The 27718-nt window shown below is 37.6% G+C and overlaps 1 protein-coding gene across 1 annotated transcript; it reads right to left on the reverse strand.

The window, feature by feature from the left end:
• Nucleotides 1-703: 703 nt before the first annotated feature.
• Nucleotides 704-27180, reverse strand: LOC140153031 (endoribonuclease Dicer-like). The gene is given in 17 exon segments (XM_072175623.1): nucleotides 704-1747; nucleotides 2420-2495; nucleotides 4721-4889; nucleotides 5595-5850; nucleotides 6217-8164; nucleotides 9866-10079; nucleotides 12697-12885; nucleotides 15188-15324; nucleotides 16683-16758; nucleotides 17298-17430; nucleotides 18401-18558; nucleotides 19420-19598; nucleotides 20247-20616; nucleotides 20619-21574; nucleotides 22580-22745; nucleotides 23310-23458; nucleotides 27129-27180. Coding segments are annotated over 16 exon segments (5316 nt in total). The 5' UTR covers nucleotides 23427-23458; nucleotides 27129-27180; the 3' UTR covers nucleotides 704-1575.
• Nucleotides 27181-27718: the final 538 nt, after the last annotated feature.

Raw genomic sequence — 27718 nt, forward strand, 5'->3', positions numbered from 1 at the left:
AATGAGAGGCATAATAATTTGTGGCTCAGAGGTTTATTCCATTGACAAGCACCTCTTTAATCCTCTTTCAGACAATCTATCCAGTGTGTAGCCTTCCTTCACAGCAGGTTCACTGTCGGAAAACTTGTTAGACAACGGTTCTCATCATGTTCGATGGCGAACCAACTAAAAACTTACTAATTTTGTCAGTTCTAAACTTGTCCGATGGCGAACCCACTAAAAACTTACTAATAACAACCATCTTAAATTACAACATATGATTTTCATTTTTTTTTTAATATTGAGGTATTGAGATGATATCTATATACAAATTAACAATAGATCAGACAATAGGTAATATTGTTTGCATGACAAATATATCAACATAAACATATTTTCATATCATTGCGTGAAACTGTACACATCTTTGAGAAAAGTCAATCTTTGTAACCAATGCACATGTATAAATGACTGCATCACCACAGATGCATACTTCAAATTAATGTGCATTAATGGATGCCACAATATTAAACACAGGTAATCCACATCTTCAATAACCAAAACTGCTAAACCTCGGGTTTTTATAATATCAATAATTCTGACATGCATCAAATACACAGGCCTTATAACACAGCAAATTGATGTATAATAATGAAGAGTGCAACAGACTGCAATGCAACCATATCAGACCCAATGCCCACATAAAAACCAATATTGTCGCCATTTATAATTAGACTACCTGGACTCTCAAAATTCTAGCTTACCCCCATGATGACAATGATTATTATGATAATAATGATGATGAAGATTATGATGATGATGACAAGAACATCACCAATGAACAATAATTATGAATGGTTTCAAAAATTGTAAATTATAGAACAATCAAAATCATACTGTCATGTCGTTTTGTACAATGTATTATCTTTAAATATATCCAATTGAAACAACTCAACTAGATTATCTATTTGGCACTTCTTGTGGTCCGGTAATCGTAATAGTAAACCAGATAGGCAAGTTTTCCGTTTTCTAAAAGTCAAATTCTGTGTTCTTTTCTCTTTTCTAAAACTTGGGAGTTTCTAGGAAAATCTAAGCATTAAAAGTTAGGTTCTAGAAACACGATGCAAACATCCAGTAGGGCAAATATCATTTCTATTGTGAGATTGTGGTACTGAAAAGTGAATAAAACAACAAACTTATGACCAGTATGGCTCTAAAAGCAAGTGAATATAAAAGGAACGGAAGAAATTATTGGTAAAAGATGGGCCTTTCACTGACTGTACATTTCAAAATAGCTAATATTTTAGGTGGAAATAAGTTTAATTTTGCAATTATGTTTGATATCCCCATTTGTGTGTTTTCCGTTTTCTACTCCAATTCCATGATTTTTTTCCTGTTTTTTGTAAAACGGAAACCTTGCCACTCTCCAGTAAACGCATCATCAGCTGCAAATATTTCTTGACCACACTTGACAAGGGTCAATGCATATAAAAATAAATTCCCACAAGTCACATATAAACTTTGATCAAACAAATCATTAAACATTGAACCAACTTCTCTTAAATTTCACCTTGAACATCTGGAGTTGCAGACAACCTAATCCTTTCTAGTACCTTGCTTCTTTTTGGTGACTTTTGAGGTGACGAAGCGCACATCTTGCAGCCGTTGCCTTGGCAATTCGATAATTGCGACCAATTCCTTTGAAGTGTCCTTTCCTACCACATTGACTGTTACCCTGGTTTTGCCATCCATGGTTCTCTCCGGTGGCCTAAAATGAGTAAGCAAATTCAAAGATTAAACTGATTTGAAAACTAGGCATGAGCCTACACCACTTTTGTTAGCGAAGCCCCTTCATACTTGGTCAAGCTTTTACAAAATCATACTCATTCTGAAATACAAATTATCTTCAATCACATGCTGACAATAACCTTCTTGTTTGTAATAGGACCTACACATCTTTTAGTAGACTTGTTACAGTAGTGCGAGTATTTTTTCATGAGTACAAGTATGAGTACTTGGTTGTGAGTACAAGTATGAGTACTTAGCCATGAGTATAAGTACAGTAACATCACAAATTATGAGTATGAGGACTTTGGTACTATGGTCTTAAAACTTCAACCCACTCCGACCATATAATGGTGCATCCATAATTGATTTTAGGTTTAATCTCTTGCTGTAATTTTAAAATGTGTAGCATAAGATTTTTGGTTCTATTTATCATATAAAAATATTTATAATAAGTCCTCTTGTTCAACTGACAAACCATCTAAAAGTAAAAAGAAAAGTAAATGCATACACTAGCAAATCATTTGTCCTTCCCTACTACAATCACTCAAATCAATTTGTGTTGTTTAAATATCTTTATAGAAAACCAGAGAAACATTGTTAACATTTAGATTTACCTTTAAATTAAAAAAAAAGACCAGGAAATATAACTTACCCAAATTTGGCTGTTTCTGGCTCCATTTCCAGGAGTTCTCTGACTGGTGAAATGGGCAAATTAGCAGCGTATTGCTCTGAAATTTAAATAAATACAAACTTAGAATTGACATGGCAGGACCAATTCAGACAACTGAAGAGTACTGACGAGCCTTTTGACCCAACCGCCATCATAAAGCGACAAGGATGGAAACCCCTCACAGACAGCTGCTGAAATCACCAACAGATGGGGAGAATATCAAGATTTGCTCAACCCAAGCGGTGATGGTGACAGACAACAGCAGCAGCCCTTCCATCCTCGGTTCCAAGAGGAAGTTGATCCACCCATACTCCAGGAGGAAGTCAGAAATGCCATTAAAACCAGTCCCAAAAACAAGGCAGCTGGAATTGATGACATCACAACAGAAGCCATACGTGCTTGTGGAGATACAGGAGTCAAATGGTTGACAAGAGTGTTCAACAGGGCTTGGGAGGAGCGAGCTGTACCCGATGACTGGCAACGTGCAATAATTGTCCCCATCTGGAAGAAAAAAGGGAGTAAAAGAGATTGTAGCAAATATAGAGGAATCTCTCTGCTCAGCCATACTGGGAAGATTTATGGAAAGATCTTAGAGAAACAAATACGACCAGTTGTTAAACATCAGCTGAGCGAAGCGCAGTTTGGGTTCAGGAAGAACAGAGGGTGCACTGATGCCATATTTGCTCTGAGACAGCTGTGTGAAAGGAGTATTGAGTACAACCAAGATCTGTACACTATATTCATAGACCAAGAAAAGGCGTTTGATCGAGTAAACAGAGATCTACTCTGGACTGTGCTAGAAGACTACGGTGTAAAAGGGCAACTGCTGGACAGTGTGAGAGCCATCTACAGGGACAGCCTCTGTACTGTCAGGACAAGGACAGGACTCACCAAGTGGTTTCCTGTGAAGTCAGGTGTCCGACAAGGATGTGTCCTCTCGCCTCTCCTGTTCCTCATTTTTATGGACAGGATCACCCAAGAAGCATATCTAGATGAAGAAGCTCTCAATGAACTACTGTTTGCAGATGATCAATGTCTCATCCACCAAGACAGCCTTAGCTTACAAAACCACACCAACAGACTGCACGCAACCTGCCAGAAGTATGGCATGAGCATAAGCATCCCAAAGACAGAAACCATGCTGATCAGCCGATCCCAAAAGACCTTGGACATCAAGATTGACAACACAACCCTCCAGCAATCAAAGGAGTTTAAGTACCTGGGCAGCATCTTTACTGGAGACGGGAAGATAGACCGAGAAATTGAAACCAGATGCCAGAAAGCAAACAACATCACCTTCATAATTGGGCCTATACTTTCCCACCCAGCTGTGCCAATGGATGCAAAAAAGAACAATCATCAACGCAATCTATACTCCGACTCTCTGCTACCAGGCACAAACATGGGCTATGAACAAAAAGACTGAACGGAAGATCACCACCTGTGAAATGAAATGCCTACGAAAAGCTGTAAACAAGACACGACGGGACAAAATTAGAAATGAAGTCATCAGAGACATGGTTGGCACCAAGCCTATGCTAGACCAGATTGAAAGCGCATGCCCACAAATCAACCAGCCCTGCGGACCTACAACAGCAAACTGTCCGGTACCAAGCCTGTAGGAAGACCAAGAAGAAGATGGATTGAGGGGTCAAGAAAATCCTGACAAGGCACAATACCAACCTGACAGATGCTACCCATGCAGCCCAAGACAGACGTCCCATCATTTCCCCGCGACTCTGAGAGGAACAAGCGGAGGACAAAAAGTAAGTAAGGTAAAGTAAGAAGAGTACTGAAGAATTATATTTTATTTCACTTTCTGTCTGGTAGTGGCGTCATTACTCAGACACAGTTGCACTGCAAGCGTGCCGCTCTTGTACGCATGCACGTATAACCACTGCCAGACTAGATTGGCGTGCACGATTTCGATACTGCAACCAGCAAACTATTCATTCCCTAAGACACAACCACACTATAGGCGAAACAAAGTATAGAACAGATCAGATAACAAAATATATGTGGTTTCATCATATGGTACTACAAACCAAAAGTTCAATGATGTCCTAGAAGGGGGAGGGGGTCAAAATCAAAATATTGGTCAAAGTTTATCTTTTGGGTTTGGACTTTCAACATTTCACACTTACATTAGGAGGGAGGGGGTCAGCCTCCTAACAAAAGGACTTTCGTTTATCGGACGTCATCCAACTTTTGGTTTGTTCCCTTGCACCTGACACAAATTTGAAGATACCAACAAAGTTTTCAAGTCTATTTGGTTCTACCTACCTATTTGGGGTCTCATCATTGGGTAGTACACAGCCCACACAGTATCCAATGACATGCCACTATCTAGATAGATAGCTCCTGACACAGATTCGAAAATATCACCGAGAGCTTTAGGTACCTCAATGTCTTCAGACTCATCACCATCATCTTCAACATCCAGCATCTTCAACTGCAACAAACATGAAAGAAATGGGATATATTTGCTATTACCTTGAAATATATTTGTTTTCAATAAGTAAATTAATCAATATCAGACGACATCATAGGCTATATAATTTTGAGAAGCCAGAAGTATGTCCTGCCACGGATACTCCCACCTTTTTCTTGGTTATTGTGGTATATGAAAAACTAATTCCAAGTTTTGAAATTCCAGTAGTTAATAGTTATCTTGTTGCATGGCTTTTAATCATCATCATCATTATTATAAGTAATCACTTTGTACAATCGACCACCAACTTCAGTATATTCCTCTTAAAACAACATCAACTTAGGATGCACAAGTTTCAATTTGTTTGCTTCACTGGTGTTGCTATAGACCATTTCAGCAGCTAATCTGAAGCTTCAAAAATTATTTCAGAAAGATGTCGCCTGCCAAAACATATTCAACCAATCAATTTCTGGCGATTTGAATATGTATTCAACCTCACAGTGGACATACATACACTGCGCAAATAAACGTAATGCGATACGTGATTGGTGAGAACAATCATACCACACCACACGCTCATTAAACGCTGTGTCACCAGTGTGTGATTGGGTTAAATGTTTTTGTGCACATGATTGGTGTTTTTCGTAAACAGTCCTCCTGAAAAGATCTATTGTTCTTATTGTTGTTGTTCCTATTGCAATTGGTTAGCACCAACAATTTATCTACCTGTGAGTCCATCCCAAGAGCTTCCTTCTTCTCCTTAACAAATGTGACAAAGTTATTGATGACATTGAACAGTTCTGGACTGAGTGCCTTGAAGTACTTGTGATAACCAAACTTAACAGCCAGCGATGCAAAGATAGTGTTATTGACTAGAGCTGATCTCAGATCTGTCAACGCTCCAGGAGACAGGTGCTGATGATGATCAAACAGGTGCCTTGTGATCAGATAATCCAGGATAGCATCACCTAAGAACTCAAGTCTGCATGGAGCAAAAGTTTACAATTTCATGGTCAGTTTTCATGGATTCAAATTGGTCAGTACTTTCTAAAGCTACATTTTGTGCTATCTCTAATTTTGTAAACTTTATCATAAGGTATAATTTGACTCACAACATCATGAATTAATATACAATGGTGTGGATGTACTTTGGTCACAACACATACACCAAGTGAGCTTTTTAAGGATTCAAAACACTTTTATGAAGTTGTGTGAGTTTATTGACATGTGAATAGGTAAATATTGGTCACAATATGCTGAACAAAGAATACAAAAACTTTTTATACATATCTTGAATTTCTTAATTTATCTTTGATGTTTACAAGACACTTTACAAATGTTCACATACCTTTGATAGCAATCAGTCACTGTGTTGTAGTGGTAGGAAGCATGAGTGAAAGCTTGTAGAAGGTATGCCTTATCCTTGAATTGGTAATTGATAGCCTTCTCAAATTGATCGTATCCAAGCAATAGCTGATGCAGCTTGGTCTGTGCTCCTGGAACACCTGTTAATAGTGGTGACAATGGCTGCTGGAGATGGCCATATTTGCAATCATAATATGTTGTCTTCTTACTCTTCTCATCCTCTGAGGTAGGTACATTTTGGAATAAAGTCTCGTCCACTTTAGGTAACACTGTAAGGCCTACCCAAGACATGAATAGCAAGGCGCTTCTGTAACCGCATGTGACGAGGTAACAACCTAGTAGAGCTTCTGTGCAATCAGCTATGCTCTTATCTGATATGCTGTGTTGGGTGTGGATTTCATACGGCAGTGGCGGTAAATCTCCTGCATCATCTGGTTTCTTGCCTGTGTATGTCAAACCTGGTATATCATCAGGATCTTCTAGTGAGAATGACCACTGCTCTGTGTGGGCAAAAAACTGGTCCGGAGTTTCTGCATAGGATTCAGTAATCTCGACAAAATCCTCCTCGGCATCGACATCTTGATCATCAAAGAAATCACTATAATCTTCATCATCTGAGTCACAATCTGAGTCTAGATCAGCCATGCTAGGATCCCATGTGTCTATGGTGAAATCGCCTCCATCACTAGGTGTCACAATTGAAGTAATGTCTACTGGGGTAACTAATGCAGGTTTTTGCACCGCTTCCTTGACACAAAATCCAGGTGGTAGCCAGTTGATGGCAGGGTCAAATAGTACCACCTGCATCTTTGACGGAAGGTCTTTGTCTTTACCAAGACGATAGAGGTTGTAGTTGCTGACTTGCTTGCTGCGCATGTATGACAACTTGCCTTCATGTAGATTCGGGTAAGTACAATAGAGGTAGATAGTTACTGCTTGTTTCAGAAAAGAATCACCGAGCATTTCTAAACGTTCCAAGTTAAAGCCGTCGCTGGCGTGAGACATTGTAAGGGATTGCAGGATGGTTGTTGGACTTGGTCCAGGAATGGAGGAAGGACACTCACCAGTGTCATCAAGGGACACATTGTCACTTTTGGGTGGAATATAATACCCTGCAGACTTGCGGTTGACACCACCATTCACTTGTTTGGAGGCAGTTTGTGTTGTGTGATTTACGAGGTTAACTGTTGGATTGCCATTATCTTGTACCATGTCATTATTGCACTTTTCTGGACTTATTGCACTCGTAGCTTCGTCGTCTTCTTGTTCAGCACCAGTTAAATCTAATCCTTCCCAACCGAAACTCAGATCTGGATATGGATACTCCTGCGGCAAAGTGGCTGATCCAACACCAGCTTCCTCTCCGATCTGGACTCTCAACTCTTCTGCAATTAGGAGCGAATTGAGTCGGTAGAGAATGCTTGGTAAACACACAGCTTTCCTCCACACAGAGGCGGGTATAGGGTAGACGTAACACAACTCGGGCACCAAGTACTGTTTCTTTTGGAGGTAGTTCTTCTTATTCTGGACATTACTAATAGGCAAGGCTTTTCCTTTGTGATTGAGGTACCGGGGCGTAAGGAGATTCAATCTTGAAGACATACAATCTACATCAATCATCGGCTGCTGGAAATTGGACACTTGGATATCATATCTCTCAAAGTAGTAATCCACAAATTTCTCATACTTCTCCGATGGGAATGGACTGGTCACGATAAGGTCATCAAGAATTTCAGCCACATAGTAGCGTTGAGGTTGATCGATATTCCTATAGATGGGTGTCACTACAGCATCAGAGAAAATTTCTGAAGAGAACTGGTACTGTGTGGTACTGTAGTCAGGTAGTACTGGTGGTCTGTCAAGGTTTCCAGAGCAGGCACTCACTGTCTTCACAAAGTGCCAATCAATTTGAAGCTTACTGCTTCCTTCAACTGAAAAGGAACATAAAATTGAATAATATCAGGAAGATGTGACATTATAAGAAAATAAGAGAGATTGGGTTATTCCATTTGAAAATTACCCAAGATTGAACATTATGGTTCAACTGGCATTGAGGTAGCATTGCTATTGTCCACAGGGGTGTGTTGACTTCAAACAGAATAGCCCATTGCATAATAGTGGATGTATCCCATTATCCTAACAGCTTATAGTCCACACTCCATCATGTTTACTTGTTATGCATTGAGGGCAAAACAGTAGGCCTATACCTCAGGATTCTTTAACCAAACCAAACATATGGCAAACATTGTCAATTTTTTGTGCATGCTTGTTGGCATTCTGCATGCAATGCATCTTGGCAATGGTGAGCACTCTACAGGAGCACGTCTTTAGCACTCAAGTTTAATGTGACTATCAGTGATTTGGCTGACAACCCAATATGTGGGGATTTAACATAGCATTACATATAGAGCTATTTGGAGTCTGGACTCTGATACTTAACCTCTTTGGATTCATTATATGTGACGTGTCATGTCAAAAGGAGATACTTTTGGGCAGGATCGTAAATGGAGATATAGCCAAAAATCTGCCAGGGGTAATTTTTTCACAATTTGGGTTTGTTGCGATTTTGTGATGTTATTAATGTTTAAAATATTGTCTGATAGTTTCAGACCAGAATATAACTGGCATCATGTATTTTTCGAGACATTTTTCAAGGTAATTCCTACTCTCAACATTGTCAATATTATTTTTAAAGGCCGATATCTCAATTTCCAATTTTATAATATAATAACTTACAAACTCAATATCTTCACTTAGGAATGTCTGATTTTATTTGGAAAAACAGCAATGTGGAGCAAAATATCTCTATATTTAAGATATGTAAAAACCTCAAAATTGATAACCTGCCCAAAAGTGTCTCCTTTTGACATGACACGTCACATATGTAGTCTTACAATGATCTCAGAAGTAGTTGGATGTATCACATAGTGGCATATCGTGAACAAATGAAGAATTATAATCAAGAGAAAAATGTGTTTGAACGACACACCGATTTGTAATGAGCTGATTTAATGTTTTAATGCATATTAGGCATCAGTAATAAAAATTAAAAACTTTCTTTGCTGAAAGCACCACGTGAACGAAGCATAGAGAAAGCGTTTTTCCTAAAAAAAAAGTACAGACATCGTCTGCCATCGGATACCTTTTCTCTGATGAAATCGCTAGATGAATGCTTCCGTTTTACACTCTACTAACCAATCACTGGCCATGGAGAGTTTGATCGACAGATGACATCAGACGTGAACTTTTTTTAATTATTTCCAACTTTTATTATAGTGCTAATTTTATCATAAAATACCTCATTATTATGGGTGGCAAATGACTACAAAGTTATCTGTTAGTATGTGAACACAACAAAATGTCGCTTCTAATACCATCTGTACGATACATTAATTATCCTTCACTTCACTATATGCACACATTAATCCTTGGTAACAACAGGATTTGGGTCTAAAAAAATTTTTACAGTGTGGTGGCTCTGGAGAGAGCAGTAGATTGGTCATTATCAGCATTGAAAACCTGTGCTGCCTGATTTTGAACAGAGCTGCCAAGTATGAAATCCCCAATGTTTACAAAATTAATGATCTTTAATAAGAAGGTGATAATCACTTTTGCAAGAAAAGCTAAATTACCTTTGTTGAGAGGAAGAATGAGGTAGTTGGCTTCTGCCTTGGATGGATCAAATTCTAGGTTTGGTTTCTCCAACCGCAACACTTCTGCCAATATGCAACTATGGAACTGCTTGATTTGTTTCTGCTGAGCTCCAGTGATCTCCAAGCCAGAAGTCAAGGACTCAATAGATACAAGCATCTCTCCCGCTCTTGTGTAAACAGGAAATCCAGGGATCTGTAAAGAAAAAAGAATTGGAGAATAAAACATATCAACAATACTGCGATCATGTGTGTGTATCATGCACTATGCATACACCTAAATGTGCTTCCTACGCATGTCTCGACAAGCTTGTTCCACATTAATACTTGTGAAGATGCAAGGTCATCTACGCACCGATAGACGACAACCAAAATCATGCGGTTTTCTAATCAGATTTTGTGTTTACAAACTAGACCACATCCAATGAATAAGAATAGATTGCATAAATATTGTATAGTAATATGAATCAGTACTGTCAGTACTATATATATAATAAACAATACCTTTAGGGTCATTTAACTCAATACCTTATCGTACAAATGGCATAAAACCAAGAAAAACTCAAAACCGCACACAATTTTGAACCCAATGTTTTCAGTATCTACCATCTACTGACCCACTCATTTATAACAAATTTGCAAGCAAATTGTGAGAAAACAAATTGCAGTAAAATATCTGGGGGAACAAGTATTGTTTCACTGTGTCATCAAATGACCCCTCTTCTGCCACTGATAATCCTAGATTCATGTTCTGATGAAATATGCATAGCCACAGCACTATACTGATGAGCTACACTATTCAAACAATTGAATGGATCAGAAACTGACAATTTACTGATTTTAATTCTTTCTTTTCCATTCTCATCTCATGGTGCTGACCACAATGTTTTCAGTGTCATGGGGCTTAAGTACTCAATAGTACCAAGTCTTATCATACCACTAAGGTAAACATCAAAGAACACCGCTAACCTGATATATTTTCAGTATCTAGTCAGTGAGGCGTATTTCGCAAGGCCGATCGTGTGTCGGCGAAGAGAAGCGTATAAAGGCGAATCGCGTAAACCGGGCGCGTAAGATGCACGCAATCTGTAATACGCGGAACAGTCATCTATTTTTTGTAATATTTTTTCCTATTTAGCAGGAATTAAAATGTTTAAAAACGTAATTATTTCAATATTTAGAATGACTTAGTGGTATGTTCGTTATTAGGTTCAGCGTCGGTATAGTGCGGGAAATTATCCTGCGCTCAGTGTCATACTGGGTTCAGCCTTCGGCTTCACCCAGTATGACACTTCGCGCGCGATAATTTCCCATACCATACCGACGCTTAACCTAATAACTAATAATATGCTGCCAGAACATTACTGAATGAAATGAAACTCATCTGATTTCAACTTTAAGGTGGTACTACACCCCTGGCCAATTTTGTGCCTATTTTTGCATTTTTCTCAAAAATTATAGTGCATTGGTGACAAGTAAGATATGTATATTATAGGGGCAAGGACTGCAATTACTGCACTGGAAATGTTATTTCAGCACAGACAACAGTTGTGGAGTTGAGGGAAAACCAATATTTGATCAAAAAATCAATAACTACTTGTCTTGAGGCACTGAAATTCCAGCGTAGTAACTGGATTCCTTGCCCCTATAATATACATAACTTTTGTTACCAGTGTGTTATTAGTTTTTGAGAAAAATGCAAAAATAATCACAAATTTATCAAGGGGTATAGTACCACCTTAAAGTTATATTTGAAAATTGCTCATATGTCTGATCATTCAATTTGCAGTATATATTTGATTCCAGTATTCATCCTTTGCACGGATCTGCCATCTGTTATGAAAACCAGGTTTTCCCTGCAAATCCATGTGCAAAAAGTGCATTTTTATTTATCATGATTTTCTAAAACAACGCACCAGAAGGCTTTTGCAAAGCGTCTGGGGTAATTAAAGCACACGTTTGACAGGCGTACCGTACACACACACACAACACACACTTTGCGGGTAGAACCTCATTTTGAGATGACCATGCAAAGGGTCAATAGAGGTCTAAATCTTGTGTCTGAACTTACAAATCGAAGGGTTAAGATAAGGTCACATCTGCAATAGCTGCCAGGTTTCATATTTTTAGATGTGTACAAAAATAGAGAGAATGTAGACATTATCAATTGTTCATACATACTCACGATATAACGACTTTCCGATTGGATTTGCGCCCATTTTTGCTGGTCATAAATACCGTTTATGACCAGTACGCAGGGCATAAACAAGCTGCGTCACGCAGCGTTGGAACCCAATTAACGCGATCCACGATTTGCTAGTGTTGCGTACACGCGCATGTCACCGCGCCCATCACACGCGGAGCGCAAGAGATAAACATGTTGACTCCCAGCCGTTGACCTCACGAGCTGCTTCCTGCAAGTAGGCCTACTCATTTTCTCCCAATTTTTGAAGGAAAACGGTATGAAAATGTTATTTAAACTTATAAACCTTATTATTTTCATTTGTTTTGGATTGCTAACAATGTTCAGAATGTTGGGTATGTATGAACGGGGTTCATTCATAGGATTTCGGGCATGATCGTTGATTTATGCCCTCGGCTCACGCCTCGGGCATAAACAGCTCAATCCTATGAATGAACCCCTAATTTATAGCCTTCTTGCACTAACCCATCAATATTTAAAAGTGTTACTCAATTTACCATGACAGTGAATAACATATAAAAGATATAACAAGGAAGTTCTCAACTAATAAATAGAATTAGGGAAATTGTACAAGGGAATTAGGGAAATTTGCAAATGTGATTCAATATACCTTTGGTATAGGATTCCTTGTCAAGATGCCAAAACATCGTGCTGTCTCATCTGGTCCATGGAGTTTGCGCTCTCGTATGTTGAGTACTTCAGGCAAGGGTGAGGCTAAGGTCATGTTGATAATGTATAGATGATAGCAACTGTTCTCAGTTGGTTCAGTAGTGACACACTCTTGTAGACATCTTGCAATCTAAAAGAATGTTTGTACAAATGAAGTGTATAAATGAAAGTTTAAAGAGATGTGGCCCGCTAGACAGGCTCTTTCCCTATTTTTCGACATCAAAACTGAGATTGTGGTATCAGAAGAAACCTTTTAATTTTTTTCATTACCCCAGTAGAATGATGACCATGATGTTTGGTTTGGATGGTGTGAACAAAAACATGGGGCATTGTTATATATGTTTTTGCTTCACATGGTAAAAATCGCTGGAGCAATACAACTCTTCTACTATTTTTAAAAACAAATGCTCAGTATTATGATGGATGCTTGAAGCGGCTTTTACCTTTGGGGTAATATCAGATCAAACAAAGATGATTTTAAAAACACCTACATCCCACAATACCAATTTTTTTTTATTTATTCACACCAATGCATGCTTATTTGAGTCTAAAATATGTTAGGACACTACGTTTTCAATGTTATTGGTTCATGATATAATTATATTGAAATAACAAAATGACAGTCAAAATTAAATTACACAATAAAAATATGGAAGTTATAATCATTGTAATCTTAGCCAGTCAAGGTTTTGATGGTAATCTTATTTAGATGATTGACTGCATTTAGGTGTATATGTACCAGTCTATTAAAGGGTACTTGGATAGCTGTTCCTGGGAAAATTCTGTACCACAGGCTAATTGCTGCTAATTAGGTCAAAATAGGATAATACTTTACCATATACTCCAGATTTTGAATGATTAGACCTGTGCCAAGTCTTTGAATTTAATGACTGTTGTTGTCAAAACAACATGCAAAAATTAAAGTTTTCCCCCTTTTCCGAAAAAACCTTCACATTGAAATTAAAATTTTATTCCTAATAGGGATAGGATTCCTGACATATTACAAAATAGTACCTTCTTTGTTTTAATCTTTAAAATTGTGTACTGTATTATTTATTATAGGAACAGAAATATAACTAATGTTCAATTCAGCACAAAGGTCTACAGAGCAGATAGTGTACATGTTCATATATGTGCAACTCACTCACCCTGTACTAATGATTTCCTGTAACATTACTTGGCAGCTCTATCTAGTCATGTTTGTGTGACATTGTTTTCCTGTTTGTACTAGTCTAGTCCAAACAGAGGAAGCAGTCTATGCTTTTCTGTATAACAATCAGTTTTGGTTCTTATCTAGTCTCAAATTTACTGAAGGTCAGAATTATAATTTACCATCTCTAAAAAAACATTTACTTCACATTGCAAATTCTAAAAAAAAAATTGTAAAGATATTTTGTGATTTGAAGCAACAGTGTTACCGTACTGACGCGAGTATAGTCCCACCTTCGAGTAAAGTGAAGTCCCACCCCCCAAATTTTCGAAAAATTTCTGAAATTTAAAAAAAAAAAAATTTCGGCTTTGGAGTGTCCCTGGATCTAAACCTAAATGATTAAAAAAAAAATTGTAGGCCTATGTGTTTTGAATAAATTTGTACTCATGTCATACTCTATTAATGATTTCAAAATGCATACAAAATTTGAATGCATGAATGAAGGATCCTAGCATTTAGGTTTAGGTCCAGGGACACTCCAAAGCCGAAAAATAAATAACTTAAAAAAATAAATTAAAAAATTCAATGCATTTTGAAATCATTAATAGAGTATCGCATGAGTACAAATTTATTCAAAACACATAGGCCTACATTATTATATTTTTTTTTTTAATCAACCATGAATGATCCTAGCATTTATAGGTCTAGGTCCAGGGACACTCCAAAGCCGAAAAAATAAATAACTTCAAATTTTTTTATTTTTTTGAAATTGAGTATAGTCCCCTCCCCCCAATTGTGATTGGAAGTGTGAAATTTGTAAAAATAAACCACTGCACAAACTTTAACAGTAGTTTTTGAATAGCAATGCAAGTTTCAGTTGATGCAATACACACAGCTGGTGATTTGCCTGATCTGTTTGGAAACGACTCAATGAATGCTTCAAAAGTACCCAAGTTCAACATCCAACAAATGGAGATGTTGCTATACTGTGTCTCGTCTCATATTGAGACAGAGAGTAACACTGTATGTGTATTTTTCAGTAACTGTTTCAAATTTGTGTACGCCTACCTAATCTCTCAGGGCTGAAGGCAGTATTTGCAACATTTTATAAAAAAATAAAACATTAACATGAGCTAAAAAAATTAATTTAATTAATATATTTGTTCTCTCTCATTGATCAATTTGTCAAGGAGGGGGAGGGCAAAATATTTTGTACACACTGTGTACCTTTAATTTTTTATTAGGAAGTTCCAGGGTTGATATTAGATAACTGCCAACTTACAGCTTTATCATAGTACTGTCTGCGTTTAGTTGTACCAGGTCTTCCCTGTCCTTCCCCTGTTATTTCCTGTATATAACCACACTCTGCTAACACTGCTATTTCCTTACCAATTGGCAGCAGATTATCATCAAGCTCACCTAAATTAACATACATTAATTCAAAATTGAGAAATATCAATTTGGCCAATTTGTAGATGTTTTTTTTTCACAACATGGTTTATCTATTGCTACTAAAGTTTGTTTGGCTTATATAAGGCAAAAATTATTAGGCTTTTGTTAACGGTGCTTGTCAATAAAGCCCCAACTCACGCTCTCGTAGATTCACATTTAAGCGTGCGCCAGTCTCGCATTACGCAGCGCACAACTAGCATAAGCACTGCACCCAACTGCGTCGAATGCCATTCTAAATCAACACATAGTGTTACAAGTCTTATTTTTTTCACCTTATATAAGCCGCACAAAATTACTACATAAAACAAACATATAGCCTAACTACTACATAACTACTTTGTAAAACAAACTTATATAATGTCAAGGTTTACTCCCAATTCCAGAAAATACAGCACTATTTTGGAGGAATTAAAATAAGTATCATCCTGTTTTACCTAATGAAACATAGCATAATCATCATCTTTTTAATGGACCTAACTGGCAACAGAAGTTCTATTTTATTATTTGGTCCCTATTTAGAAATTAAGGGCCACAACATGCATTTTTTAGGTTGTTCTTTTTTATGCTGGGACAATCAAGCCAAAAGACTTTGACATACACTAACATTTCAGACTATGCATTCCAATTTTAGGCAAATAAAAATTAACTTAAAACAGCAAAATTAAAATTAATATCTTGTCAAGATTCTGAATGTTTAGACTTGTGCCAAGTCTTTGCATTATGTGATTGCAATATTAAGAAAACATACAAAATATTTCCAAATATTAAAATAAAAAACTTTTATTGCCAGGTTTAAATGGAAAAACTAAAAAAATTGGGCTATATTGCATTTGGTAAAATGCTGTGTTTTTTTAAAATCTAAAATCTGAGAGCTATATTTATTGGGAATTGTGAGTTGTTGGTATTTTCCACACAGTTATAATATAATAGAGGCCGTCAGCCTTTCACCATCTTGTGGGTACAAATGATCTGTGTGTTCATGCGTTGGACACAACGCGCAGGGCGCAGCTAGCCATGCAGCTGTTATCGCGCATCAACACGTTGATTTTGCTGTTCACGCATGGAGATCGAACGACCATCACAGCATGTACCCACAAGATGGCGGCATATGACGTCACGCTGACGGCCTCTATAAAAATATGTAAACGTAGGAAAAATGCCACAGCTATTGCAACTTTTATGCCAAGATGATTTTGCTGTGATTCAACTGGTATATTTAATCCTTGTTCAGGCTAAGGGGGCACTTAAACAGGTGCGAGTTAGAACAGATGTGCTAATTACGGGAGGGTGCTTATATTAGGTGAAATAAAGTATGTTTAATTTACCTGCTTTGTACAGAACTTCACATGTCTTCAGTGCACCAGCCATCTGTGCAAACTTTTTACCAGGCATTGGATCACCCTGAATGACAAAATAATATTCAATCATCAAAAATTCAATGTTCAAAAGTCGCAGATAAACTTACTATAGCAGATCCTGTTCTACACAGCAAAGGAAATTGGCCCACAAGGTTAGTTTACCAAATGACAGTCCACAGAATCACAATTTAGAGTGATCCACGAATGTCTACTGATGAGATTATTTCCAAACAGTTTTATTGGCACAATATTTTTTCACAGAGGAGGGGGAAGAGCAGCAGTAAAACAAGTCTCTACCCAACAACTTACGGCAACAAGCATTAACTAAAATTACACAGTGACATAATGCGGCCCACAACAAATGTTTGAAAATGCACAGAATATGCAAAGAAGGTCATTCATGAATGTCCAAATAACATGAGTGTGTTAACATAGTTTTCAATATTTTTTAAGATTTTAAACATGCACTAAATTATGTTACACACATGTGACCCAAAAACATGTGAAAATGGGTGTTTTTCTTATTGGGCGCGTCATACACATGACACGCAGAATTTCATGAATACGGAGTTATCAAAATACCTCTATAGGTTCTCTGACTGGCGAGTTGATTGGTAAATACACGGTAGATTTAAACAAACCATCTGGCATTTGGTAGGTGTCGCATCTTGGTGTCAGATGTGTGAAAGTATCACTAGGAAGTTTGGAACAATATCTGCAAAAAGACAAGTAAATTGAGATTAGAAAAAGGCAATGTTATTGTTAAACCAAAATCATTTCAGAGTAAATTTTGAATAGGCAATTTAGCTTCACACAAGTCAGTAGGAAAGGCTATTTGAAGCAACTTATTATCACTGCCACCATCATAATAATCATAATCATAACCCTAATATTTTAATCCTACCCTAACCCTTATCCTAACCCCTAACTCTATCCCTAAAGCCTAGCCCTAATCCTCATCGCATGGACTGGAGGCAGTGACAACAAATTCCGGATGTCCCAAAAAGATAATGATTATACAATATTTTGATGTTTAGTCACTCTTGACACCTGTCATCTTGAGCTCACAAATTTAAGTTGTTTTTAGATACTGAGTTGAAACTTAGCAGACAGTTACACGAAGGATGAATAAATAATATCCGAAAAGTTTTATTGTACCATCACAAAATGCAGTTTATTTTCTACTTCTTTATGGGACACCTCCAGAGTCTTAGCCAGAAATCAGAAACCACCCGTCTAATCTATACCAAAATTTGACCCTCAAATATAAAACAACTTGTCTATACCCATGGAAGGGTCACTTCAAATCATCCCCAAGTCACATAGTTTAGAAATACAGAGAACATTTCTTAACCATGTGACTTGGGGATGATTTGAAGTGACCTCCATTTGAGGTGAGTCTGGTATTTATTCATAGCTATTGAGTGAAATGAGAAACATGTTGCAGCCGACAAGTGCATCGTTTTGATATGGATGTACACATATGTCCTGATTTGGCCTTTACATGTCACTTTGAATTAGTCCCAAGTTCATACACCCTTAAAATCATCTGTTTTAGAGCTATCACATCTGTAAAATCCATTAAATCTACCCGTCTAAAATTAAATTAGCCTGTCTTAAAGATGGGCAGACGTATGGCTGGCTAAGACCTTGGACACCTCATTATTATTTCCATACACTCTCACCTGTTGACTAATGCAATAGCTGTCACCATAGACACCATTGCTTTCCCATCATTTCCACCAGGTCTGAATGATGGCATTAAGGATTCGGCTACCTTCAAATCAATCTGCTCATCATATGACTGCTTATCAGGGTCATCTTCACATCTCCTTTGTAAGATCTATAAATTGTAAATATTTCAATTATGGTTGATTATACACTGACCACAGAACAAGATGCTCAATCCAAATTTAAATTCTTTGTGGTAAACCTTTTTCAGCTTAAGGTGGTTATGGAGGCATTATAAAAGTGCTTTAAGCATGATTAATTGAGTAGAGCAAAGTACACTAGCATTTATACAAATTAGCTCATTAATTATGCAAATATGCAAATTAGAGGGCGGCTCCACAAAAAAATACATTAGAACATATTAGAAACACTTTGACCAAGTTTCAGGGCAAAAGTATGCAAAATAAAAGTACCCTGAACATTTATGCATTGATTTTTAGCAAAATTTGGCAAATATTACATATTAATGAGCCTTTCCCGTCGTTTTAGCTCATTAACTATATTGATTATTGACAAAAACAATAGGATACAAAGAAAATATAAATTGATGTATTATGGAAACCGTATGTCCGATTTGCTCCAAACAAAAGGCATATTGATCAGTGTACTTTACCCTACTCAATTAATATGTTTAAAACATGCTCAAAGCATTTTCTAATTTCTAGAAAATGCATCCAATACCACCTTAACCCTAGATTATGCAATTACAGTTACCAAAATACATGGTCAATAAAAGCCCCTCTCACTAAATACAATGGTATGTTGTCCTTTAAGAAATGAGAATTTGTAAATGTTGGCCAAAAACAAACTGCTTTTGTAATATGGTGCATGGACTTGTCTTTAAAATGACAAAGTATAATTACCTTTATATTATTAGTATCCCTCTCCCAAACTTGATATCCCAAATGTTTGCTATTTAGCCACATGATTATGTTAATGTATAAACAGTTCAATGATGTCAATTCATACCGACCTTGTCAATAGTTTGAAAGTTCTTCAATTCCAGTAAGAATTTGTCTACTGTGTTCTCTTCAATCAGCATAACATAATGAGATGATGGAGCTCTAGCCCGTCCTTTGGACTGCACATAAGACTGGTAATCCTTGGGATTATCAAAGCGTACCACTAGATTACATTTGGGAACATCCACACCTGTAATACAATTAAAATAATCACAGAAAAAAAATTGAAAAAGAACAATTGAGACATTGAGTATATTGAGTGTATTATGTATATAATACCAGATTAGAAAAATTATACCACATTCTTGTATTGTGGTTTACTGTGTGAGCACTAAATTTGATTTGTTCCAATTTGATTTGTTCCAAGCTTGTTTCAACACACAATGGATGATAGAAAATATAGTGCCAACAAGCAGCATGCTGTTTTATACCTTCTGAACTCGGATCATGCTTTGACATAAGTTGTTGGTGTTTATATGCATGATCAGAACAACTGATTTACTCTGATACATAAACTTCATGTTCTATTCAAATTCCGCACAACACTAATACTGGGGTCTGTTTCACTAAACTTTTAACCCTTCGTAATTCAAGTAATCGTTTATAAAGTTACGAATACCAAATACTAGACGTAACTTTACGAAGGGTCCCTGTAATAAATTCCTATTACTTACGAAGGGTACTGTTTGTAAGTAAGCTTAGTGAATTGGAACTTACGACTCATCGTAAGTTACGAACGATTTTGAGACTTACGAAGCTTCGTAAGTTTAGTAAAATGGACCCCTGATGCAATAAAATTCTTGCAACAACAAATATACATTATCATGTGACACCTTACCTTCTTCAAGAACACTTGTCGTAAACAGAAGATTGGTCTCCCGCCGTCTAAACCGCCGCAACATCTCCTCTTGTTTGCGAGACTGGACCTCAGCATGTACTGATTTGTTGTTGCTGCTCAACCCAGGCCAACCAGGACCCATAATACAACTGCTGGAAATAAAACCTAGACTGGAATCCTTCCGCTGCAATTTCCGCAACAGCTTGTCCAAAATAGCTGCAATGTAACGATGTTCAACAAAGACTATACCACAGAGGTTTGTGTCATTGGTGATGTCTGGTTTTTCTTCCTCCTCTTCTTCTCCCTCACTGTCTTCATCATCCTCATCATATACTTGAAACTGTTGCTGTTGTCTCTGCATAAGTAGACGCGTCGGTTGTTGGTACTGGCTCTCAAAGCTCTTCTATTTTTCATCTGTACAGCATTTCTGGAATGAAAAGAGTCTGTATTCTTGGTGTTCTCATCTGGTTTAAAGTTCCGTAATACTTCAAAAAGCCGCCTGACTTTTGGGGTCACAAACTTCAAATCCAGCAAAGCCTTATCTGCTTTCAAGGCATTGTCACATACTTTCTTGGCGAGACGTAGCTGAGATGCTGCATACTGCAACATCAGACAGTTAATTTCAACTGGTTCATGCTTTTCAAGCTTCTGCAGGTCTTTGAGCAACAATGGTACGATAATCCTGATACCCAATGGTCCAATGATTGACAAAGCAGATCTACACTCATTCAACACTTGAATGACAGGCTGGCATGGGTTACTCTGTCCAGTATTACATATTGTGTGAAAATTGTCGACAAATCTGAAAGTGTTATCAAGGACTTCAGTAACAGCGCAACATAGAACCTTGCCATCACTATATTTCTCACACACAACTATGGCTTCAGCAGGTTTATTGCCAAATTTACCAGCACTACTATTCAATGCTGTCTCCGGTCTACTCTTGAGGATCCTTTCTAAATCTGCCAAGTTTGCTTCTAAATCACAAGGATCTTGTTTACCAAGAAGGATAGATGATGTCATACCAAGCACTCTTGGTTGTGTACTATGTCCACTGTTCTCCTCAATCTTTTGCATAATAGTTTGATATACATTGTGGTTTGACTGGTCTAATGCTAGGTGACATTCATCCAATATAAGCAGGTTGATTTGATGAAGGCTTAAGGTGTCGGTCTCCAAATACTTCACAAAGCTCTCTCCAGTCATCAGCAGGACGTGATGTTGATGTAATGAGGAGTTGGCATAATCTTGAGATGTATCAACATGAATTGCCACCTCCAGGTTGGTGTGTTCCTGGATGATGGATGCATTCTTGGTGGCTGATGAAGCTGCAGAATATAACACACACACACACAAATGAAATTAATACATCATTACCACAAAATGGCTAAACTCAATATGTAAAATATTAAAAATTCAAAGAACAGACCTTCCAGAATAGGTGGTCGTTACTCTGAGTTTCATGCCTAAAAGGCAATCGTCAGACGACACGTAAAATATTATGTAAAATATATTATGTATATTATATATATAGCAAACCAACTTTTAATTACTTAAAGGAGTATTTCGTGATCCTAGCATCCTCTTTTTATGACATTTTTCAGTACATATCCACGAAAAAAGCATATTCCCAAAATTTCAGTTGATTCCGATTTTGCGTTTGCGAGTTATGCATGATTATGTGTATTACACTGCTCCATAGACAATACGTTGTAATTTCGTTCTGGTGCACCAGAACGAAATTCAAATTTCACGATATCTTTGCAAAACGAATTAATCTGCAAGAAATATTTTGTACATAAACATAATGTAGCCAGAGTATTCCAGTGATATAAAAATCTCAACTTTTTTTGAGAAAAGTGGGGGATAAGGCTGTGGATCACGAAATGCCCCTTTAAACAGTGTACACATCAATAGAGGCCATCAACCTTTCGCCATACTGTGGATAAAAGCTAGTAAATCAATACGGCTGCATTTCCCTTTATTGTCATGGGTGCAAATCCATGTTCTCATAGGTTATCACATGATTTCTGTTATAATAAGTAATTACATTGATTTACCCACAAGATGGCCAAAAATGACATCAAACTTGATCTCTTCATCTTGAAAATGAAACACTCAATTTGGTTTAAGCTTGAGTGTGAACTTACCATCAAAATATGACTGCTTAGTGCACAAAAACTTAAGTGCTATTTGTTAAACCTTAGCAGTTAACTTTTTTTGCGCTCCAAGCAATGGACATATAACATATTTGTCCACATAAAACGCTAATAGGCTATCTTCTTGGTTTGCCTTATTAATTACAACACATCTCAATTTATTTCCCTACCTACCATCTTTTGCTATGAATACAGTGGCTTTGATCTCTTCACCATGGTTTCTTCTGTTCATCTGTTCAGCCAGTTCTTTGATGAGCATGACAGATATGAAGGGTTTACCCAGGTCTGTCTGCAAACAGATGATTGTGTTGTGATCAATAGAAGCCTCCAACAGTTCCACCTGCAAGTTTATAACAAAGCAAACATGATCAAATTTGAAAGAACTTTGTGATCCAAAACCAAAGTTTTCTTCCACTTACAATATATAAAGCTAAGTACAATGGGTTTAAGATTGTAAATTTTAGGCATGTTTGAGGTTTTTTGTCTTACTTTGTAACTAATTTTCTGATTTACACAATTTTGCAGCAACATGTTGCAGAACAGCTAGCTATTTTTTTACACTGTTCAGTGTTCACAACATATTTATCACATGTGCACACTGTTCACTATCACTGATTCAGCAGCACAACACAATGTGAAGCACTCAAGTTTGAATACAAACGTTTGAAACCAGACTTGGTTGTCAAGCTATATGAATAATAAGTAATACAGGAAATAGTTACCGGTGCAATGTACAATGTACATGGATGGTACATGAGTACAATACTATTCCATTGTATCAAAATGGATTTGTTTCACCTTCCTTTAATCAAGTGATCTCATTTTTCACTGAACTCAAAAAGTGTTTTTCCGTCACAAAATGTTTATTCTTACAAAATCAAGAATTCCATGACAGATTACTTACCTGGTACTGTCTGGGAGTAAAAGTAATAACTGGTCCACCATCTTGGATGCTAGGTTTGTACACACTACCGGTGATGGCTGGCCGAATAACTTTAACATCAGCTACAGAATTATCCATCTGTGTCTTGTCAGGCAAACGGTTCCATAGTGCTGAATGTACAGAAAAATGATTATAATATCACTTGGAGCCAATGAGGAGCAACATATACCCCCCAAAACAACCCCTTCTATTTTTGTGATGTAAACCATTTTATCTTTTACAGAGTGCAAGAAATGTTCTTTTCCCCTAAGAAGATAATTATGATGGATATATACCGTATTTGCTCGAATAAACGCCCCCGGGGACATTGCATTTTCCAAACAGGGGGCGTTTATTAGAGGTCATTTTTAGCACAACAATTCCCGTTAAAATCATTAGGTAAGCTTAAAAGTCATGCTAAAATGACGACCTATGAACTAGAAACACTGACTTTTGGTTCACTTCCGGGTTCCCGATGCAGATTTTATTTTATTATCGACCATGTGAGCAACTTGGTAAGCTTACTACACAAGATAGCATGGAAATACCGGCATTTTTGAAACAACTTGGTTGAAAAAAGTGATTTATTTGAGGGGGGACGACTATTCGAGGAAATACGGTATATAATATTTATTCTCCAGAAGATACAATCAATGTAAGTGAAAAAACAGCAGCGTAAACAGAGTGGCATGCACCACCCCAAAAAATATATTGGGATGGCAGCACCACCTCAATATTCGGCCAAGGGTGAAAAGAACCAAGTTAAAGTAACACAATTCAAAACCGAAACACAATATTTGTTTCTCTTTAAAGCACTTGAAATGACTGGAAATAGCTAAGAGAGCATAAAGAAACCCGGGTAAAGAAATCAGAATTTTTTCTTTCCAGGCCCACCAAGTTCCATGTTGTGCAAAGGTCCACAAGACTTTTACCGCAAATCTATATGAGATCTCCATCACCCCGAGATTGTTAGACAGAAGCTTCAGAAGTTGCATCCTAACAAAGCATGTGGTACAGATGGTTGGCATGTAAATGTGATGAGGAATGTTCCTGATTTTGACGTTCCCTTGAGTATCCTCTTCACGAAATCACTGCAGACAGGTGTGGTGCCACAGGATTGGAGAGATGCGAACATTACGCCGCTTTTTAAGAAGAGGTCTAGGTTAAGTCCCAACAACTACAGACCTGTTTCAGCTGACAGTTGTGAAGATTTTTGAGAAAATTATCTATGACCAGCTCATGGATTTCATTGTCAACCACCAGATTATCTCCTGTGAGCAGCATGGCTTCCAAAAACAGTGCTCCTGCCTCACCCAACTCCTCGAGTGTCTTTATGATTGGACCAGAGCCTACGATAAAAGAACTGGTGTCAATGCTATTTACCTCGACTTCAGTAAAGCATTCGACTCGGTGCCTCACAAGCGTTTGCTCTACAAACTCCGTCACCTGGGTATTCGTGGCCATGTTCTTTCATGGATTGAAAGTTTTCTGAGTCATAGGAGACAAAGAGTTGTTCTGAGAAATGGTGTGTCATCTTGGAAGAGTGTCACCAGTGGAGTGCCTCAAGGCTCTATCTTGGGACCAGTGTTATTCCTTCTCTATGTCAATGACATTTCAGACTCAGTTGCTACTACTGCAAAAATGTTTGCAGATGACACTAAATTATATCATGAGATTTCAAACATTGCCGATTGTGACACCCTGCAACGGGACCTTAATTCACTTGCCTCGTGGTCAAAGTTATGGCTGCTTGATTTTAATGTGGAGAAATGTGTAGTGCTTCGCATCAGATCATCTTTAAGGTACCACTACTCGTTGAATGGAGTCTACTTGCAGGAAGTTGATAGCCAAAAGGACCTTGGTGTTACTGTTAGTAACACACTTACATTTGTACCCCAACCAAACACATCCAAGATATTGTGAAAAAGGCTCATCAGAAGATAGCAATGTTCCGCAGGTGCTTTACCGGTTTCAATGTTCAAAGACAAAGTTTCCATCTTATACAAGTCTCTCATCCGTCCAGCCCTGGAATACGCATCTTCAGCTTGGAGTCCGTTTACCAAAGAAAATATTTTAGCTTTAGTTTAGAGAAGGTGCAGAAGAGGTGTTTACGCCTGTGCAAGGAAGATATTCAGATGGAATCACTTCAGGAGAGGAGGTTGAAAACCGAACTTGTCGACACCTACAAGTATGTTCATGGGTTGTACAAGACTCCAGCTGATAAGTTTTTCTCCCTCTCCCACTTAGAGTTAAGAGGTTATTCCAAAAAACTCTTTGTCAGGCGCACAAGAACTAAGTTGGCAGGCCACTTCTTCGCAAACAGAGTGGTCAAGAATTGGAACAATTTGCCTGATAATCTTGTCTCTGCACCAACCGTGGCATCCTTTAAGAAACTTTTGAGAGTCCTGCCCATCGGCGAAGAGGACTAAACTACCAAGTATACCAAGTAAGTACGGTATCAGGTTTTCGCTAGCTAGTAAATCAACTTGAACTCGGAAACACAATGACGCAATCGAAGATCATGTGACCGATCCAAAAGGGCACTAATACCATCCATTTCCAGTACGGGTCACCTGGGGGTCGGTTTAGATTAAATTTTAAAATAGATGATCGATATAAATATATTGTAACAATCATAAACATCAAAGCCAAAGGCCGTGTTTGAGGGACTGCACTAGTTCACCACGTAAACTTGTATGGCTCAAAATTCGGACCGCTCGCCATTAAGTTTACTGCTTTCTGTGTTTTGAAATTTGTTGACGCGTTTTTAACGATCCCGATTCCCGGTCGATTATTTTAGCTGTGTCACGTCACATGTATGCATGACGCTGGTGGGTACCAACCAAACTTCAGAAGAAAAAAAACCTCGATCGCCGATAACGATGTGATAACTGATATGGGACTTTAATACATAGGATTACACAGAGATATTTCTTACCAAAATTTGACCATTTCTAGGCAAGTTGGCCCTACTTTGTCAGCGTTATGTGAAAAAGGACAGTCTTAAGTAAGTATAAGTGCAACGCTTTTGATGTTTTGATGTTTCGGGAGACTGGGAGGGATCATAATAAAAAAATGATGGAGCCTTCCTTCACCACATTGCCGTACGGTAAAAGACTTAAGGTCCGTTCATACTACCACCACCGCATTTTTGCGATGCGTTGCTTTGCAATGCCGATATATCGATTACTTTTGCCGCAAGTCAACGCAACTCGTCGCATTTCCAAGTTAAAATGTATTTAACTTCATTGCGATATCGCAATGCAGTATTTTGCAGTACGATGCAGTGCGACAACGCACGCGCATCGCAAATGCGATGGTAGTATGAACGAACCTTTATACGATGGACAGATAGTATCAGTTTGTGAATGAGGACATCGCATTAATGATAAGTTCCTTGACTCTGTACCGGTACTAGGCTAGGTCGGACTGCACTGATAGCTGATTAAATTAAATCCATTCAAGTGATGACTTGCGTTGAATAGCGTAATCGGCTTAAGAGTGGATTAGGATTTTTCTGTGGAATCTCCTTCTATAATACCTACCAAAAACCATGCTACAACTATGAAAAAGTATGTTATGTGTGTCATGAAATTGAAATGCTGCCAAATTCAGCAGTCAGCACATGAGCATGGTCAGTGCATCGCATGATCGAGTGTCATAAGTGCGATTGAAGGACTTTTTCAGCCCAACATAACTCAGTATTTGATCCTCCTAAATATACGTACATCTAACATTGAATAAAGACAGTCACTTAAGTCATAAAAGTTCAATTATTTTACAATTAGCACTGAAATTTACCATTAAAACACAGCGGACAGCTGTTGATATCATTCGCAGACAGACGACCTGGGATGACCTTTTGATGACCTAAGTTCAGACAGCGCTTTTGATTGTTACGGAAAGCAGAATGGGACAACAGCCAACATTAACGACATATTTCTGGGAACTTTTTTAAATCATGGGTTCATCGCAAAGTTTAAACTTTGGTTCTAAAAAATCGTTTTCTTGGCTAAAGAAACCTTTTTTTCTGGTTTACTGAGAACCCTTGAAGGGTTTTCTTTTTGAAGGGCTCCTATCACCGGCTCTTCAAGCTCATTTTCTATTTTCCTAGTTAAAGAAACTTTTTGGTCAAGTTCTATACAAAGAACCAGTCTCCATTGGGTTCTTTAGAACCAAAAAAGGTTCTTCAAACTATTCTTTGTATTGGCCTAACCTTAAGCCTTAAGAACCTTTAAAAACTCCTTAATAAAGAAACCTTCAAGGGTTCTTTGTAGAAAAGGGAAAAAATCTCAGCCAAGAAAATGGTTACAGTTCACAGTGCTTCTCACTTTTCTTAACGTTGTGATGACTCCTTGAATTATTCAATTAGAAAGTTCCTATAGACCTAC

Source organism: Amphiura filiformis, chromosome 5, assembly GCF_039555335.1.
Source record: "Amphiura filiformis chromosome 5, Afil_fr2py, whole genome shotgun sequence".
In the NCBI taxonomy this organism is placed as follows: Eukaryota; Metazoa; Echinodermata; class Ophiuroidea; order Amphilepidida; family Amphiuridae; genus Amphiura; species Amphiura filiformis.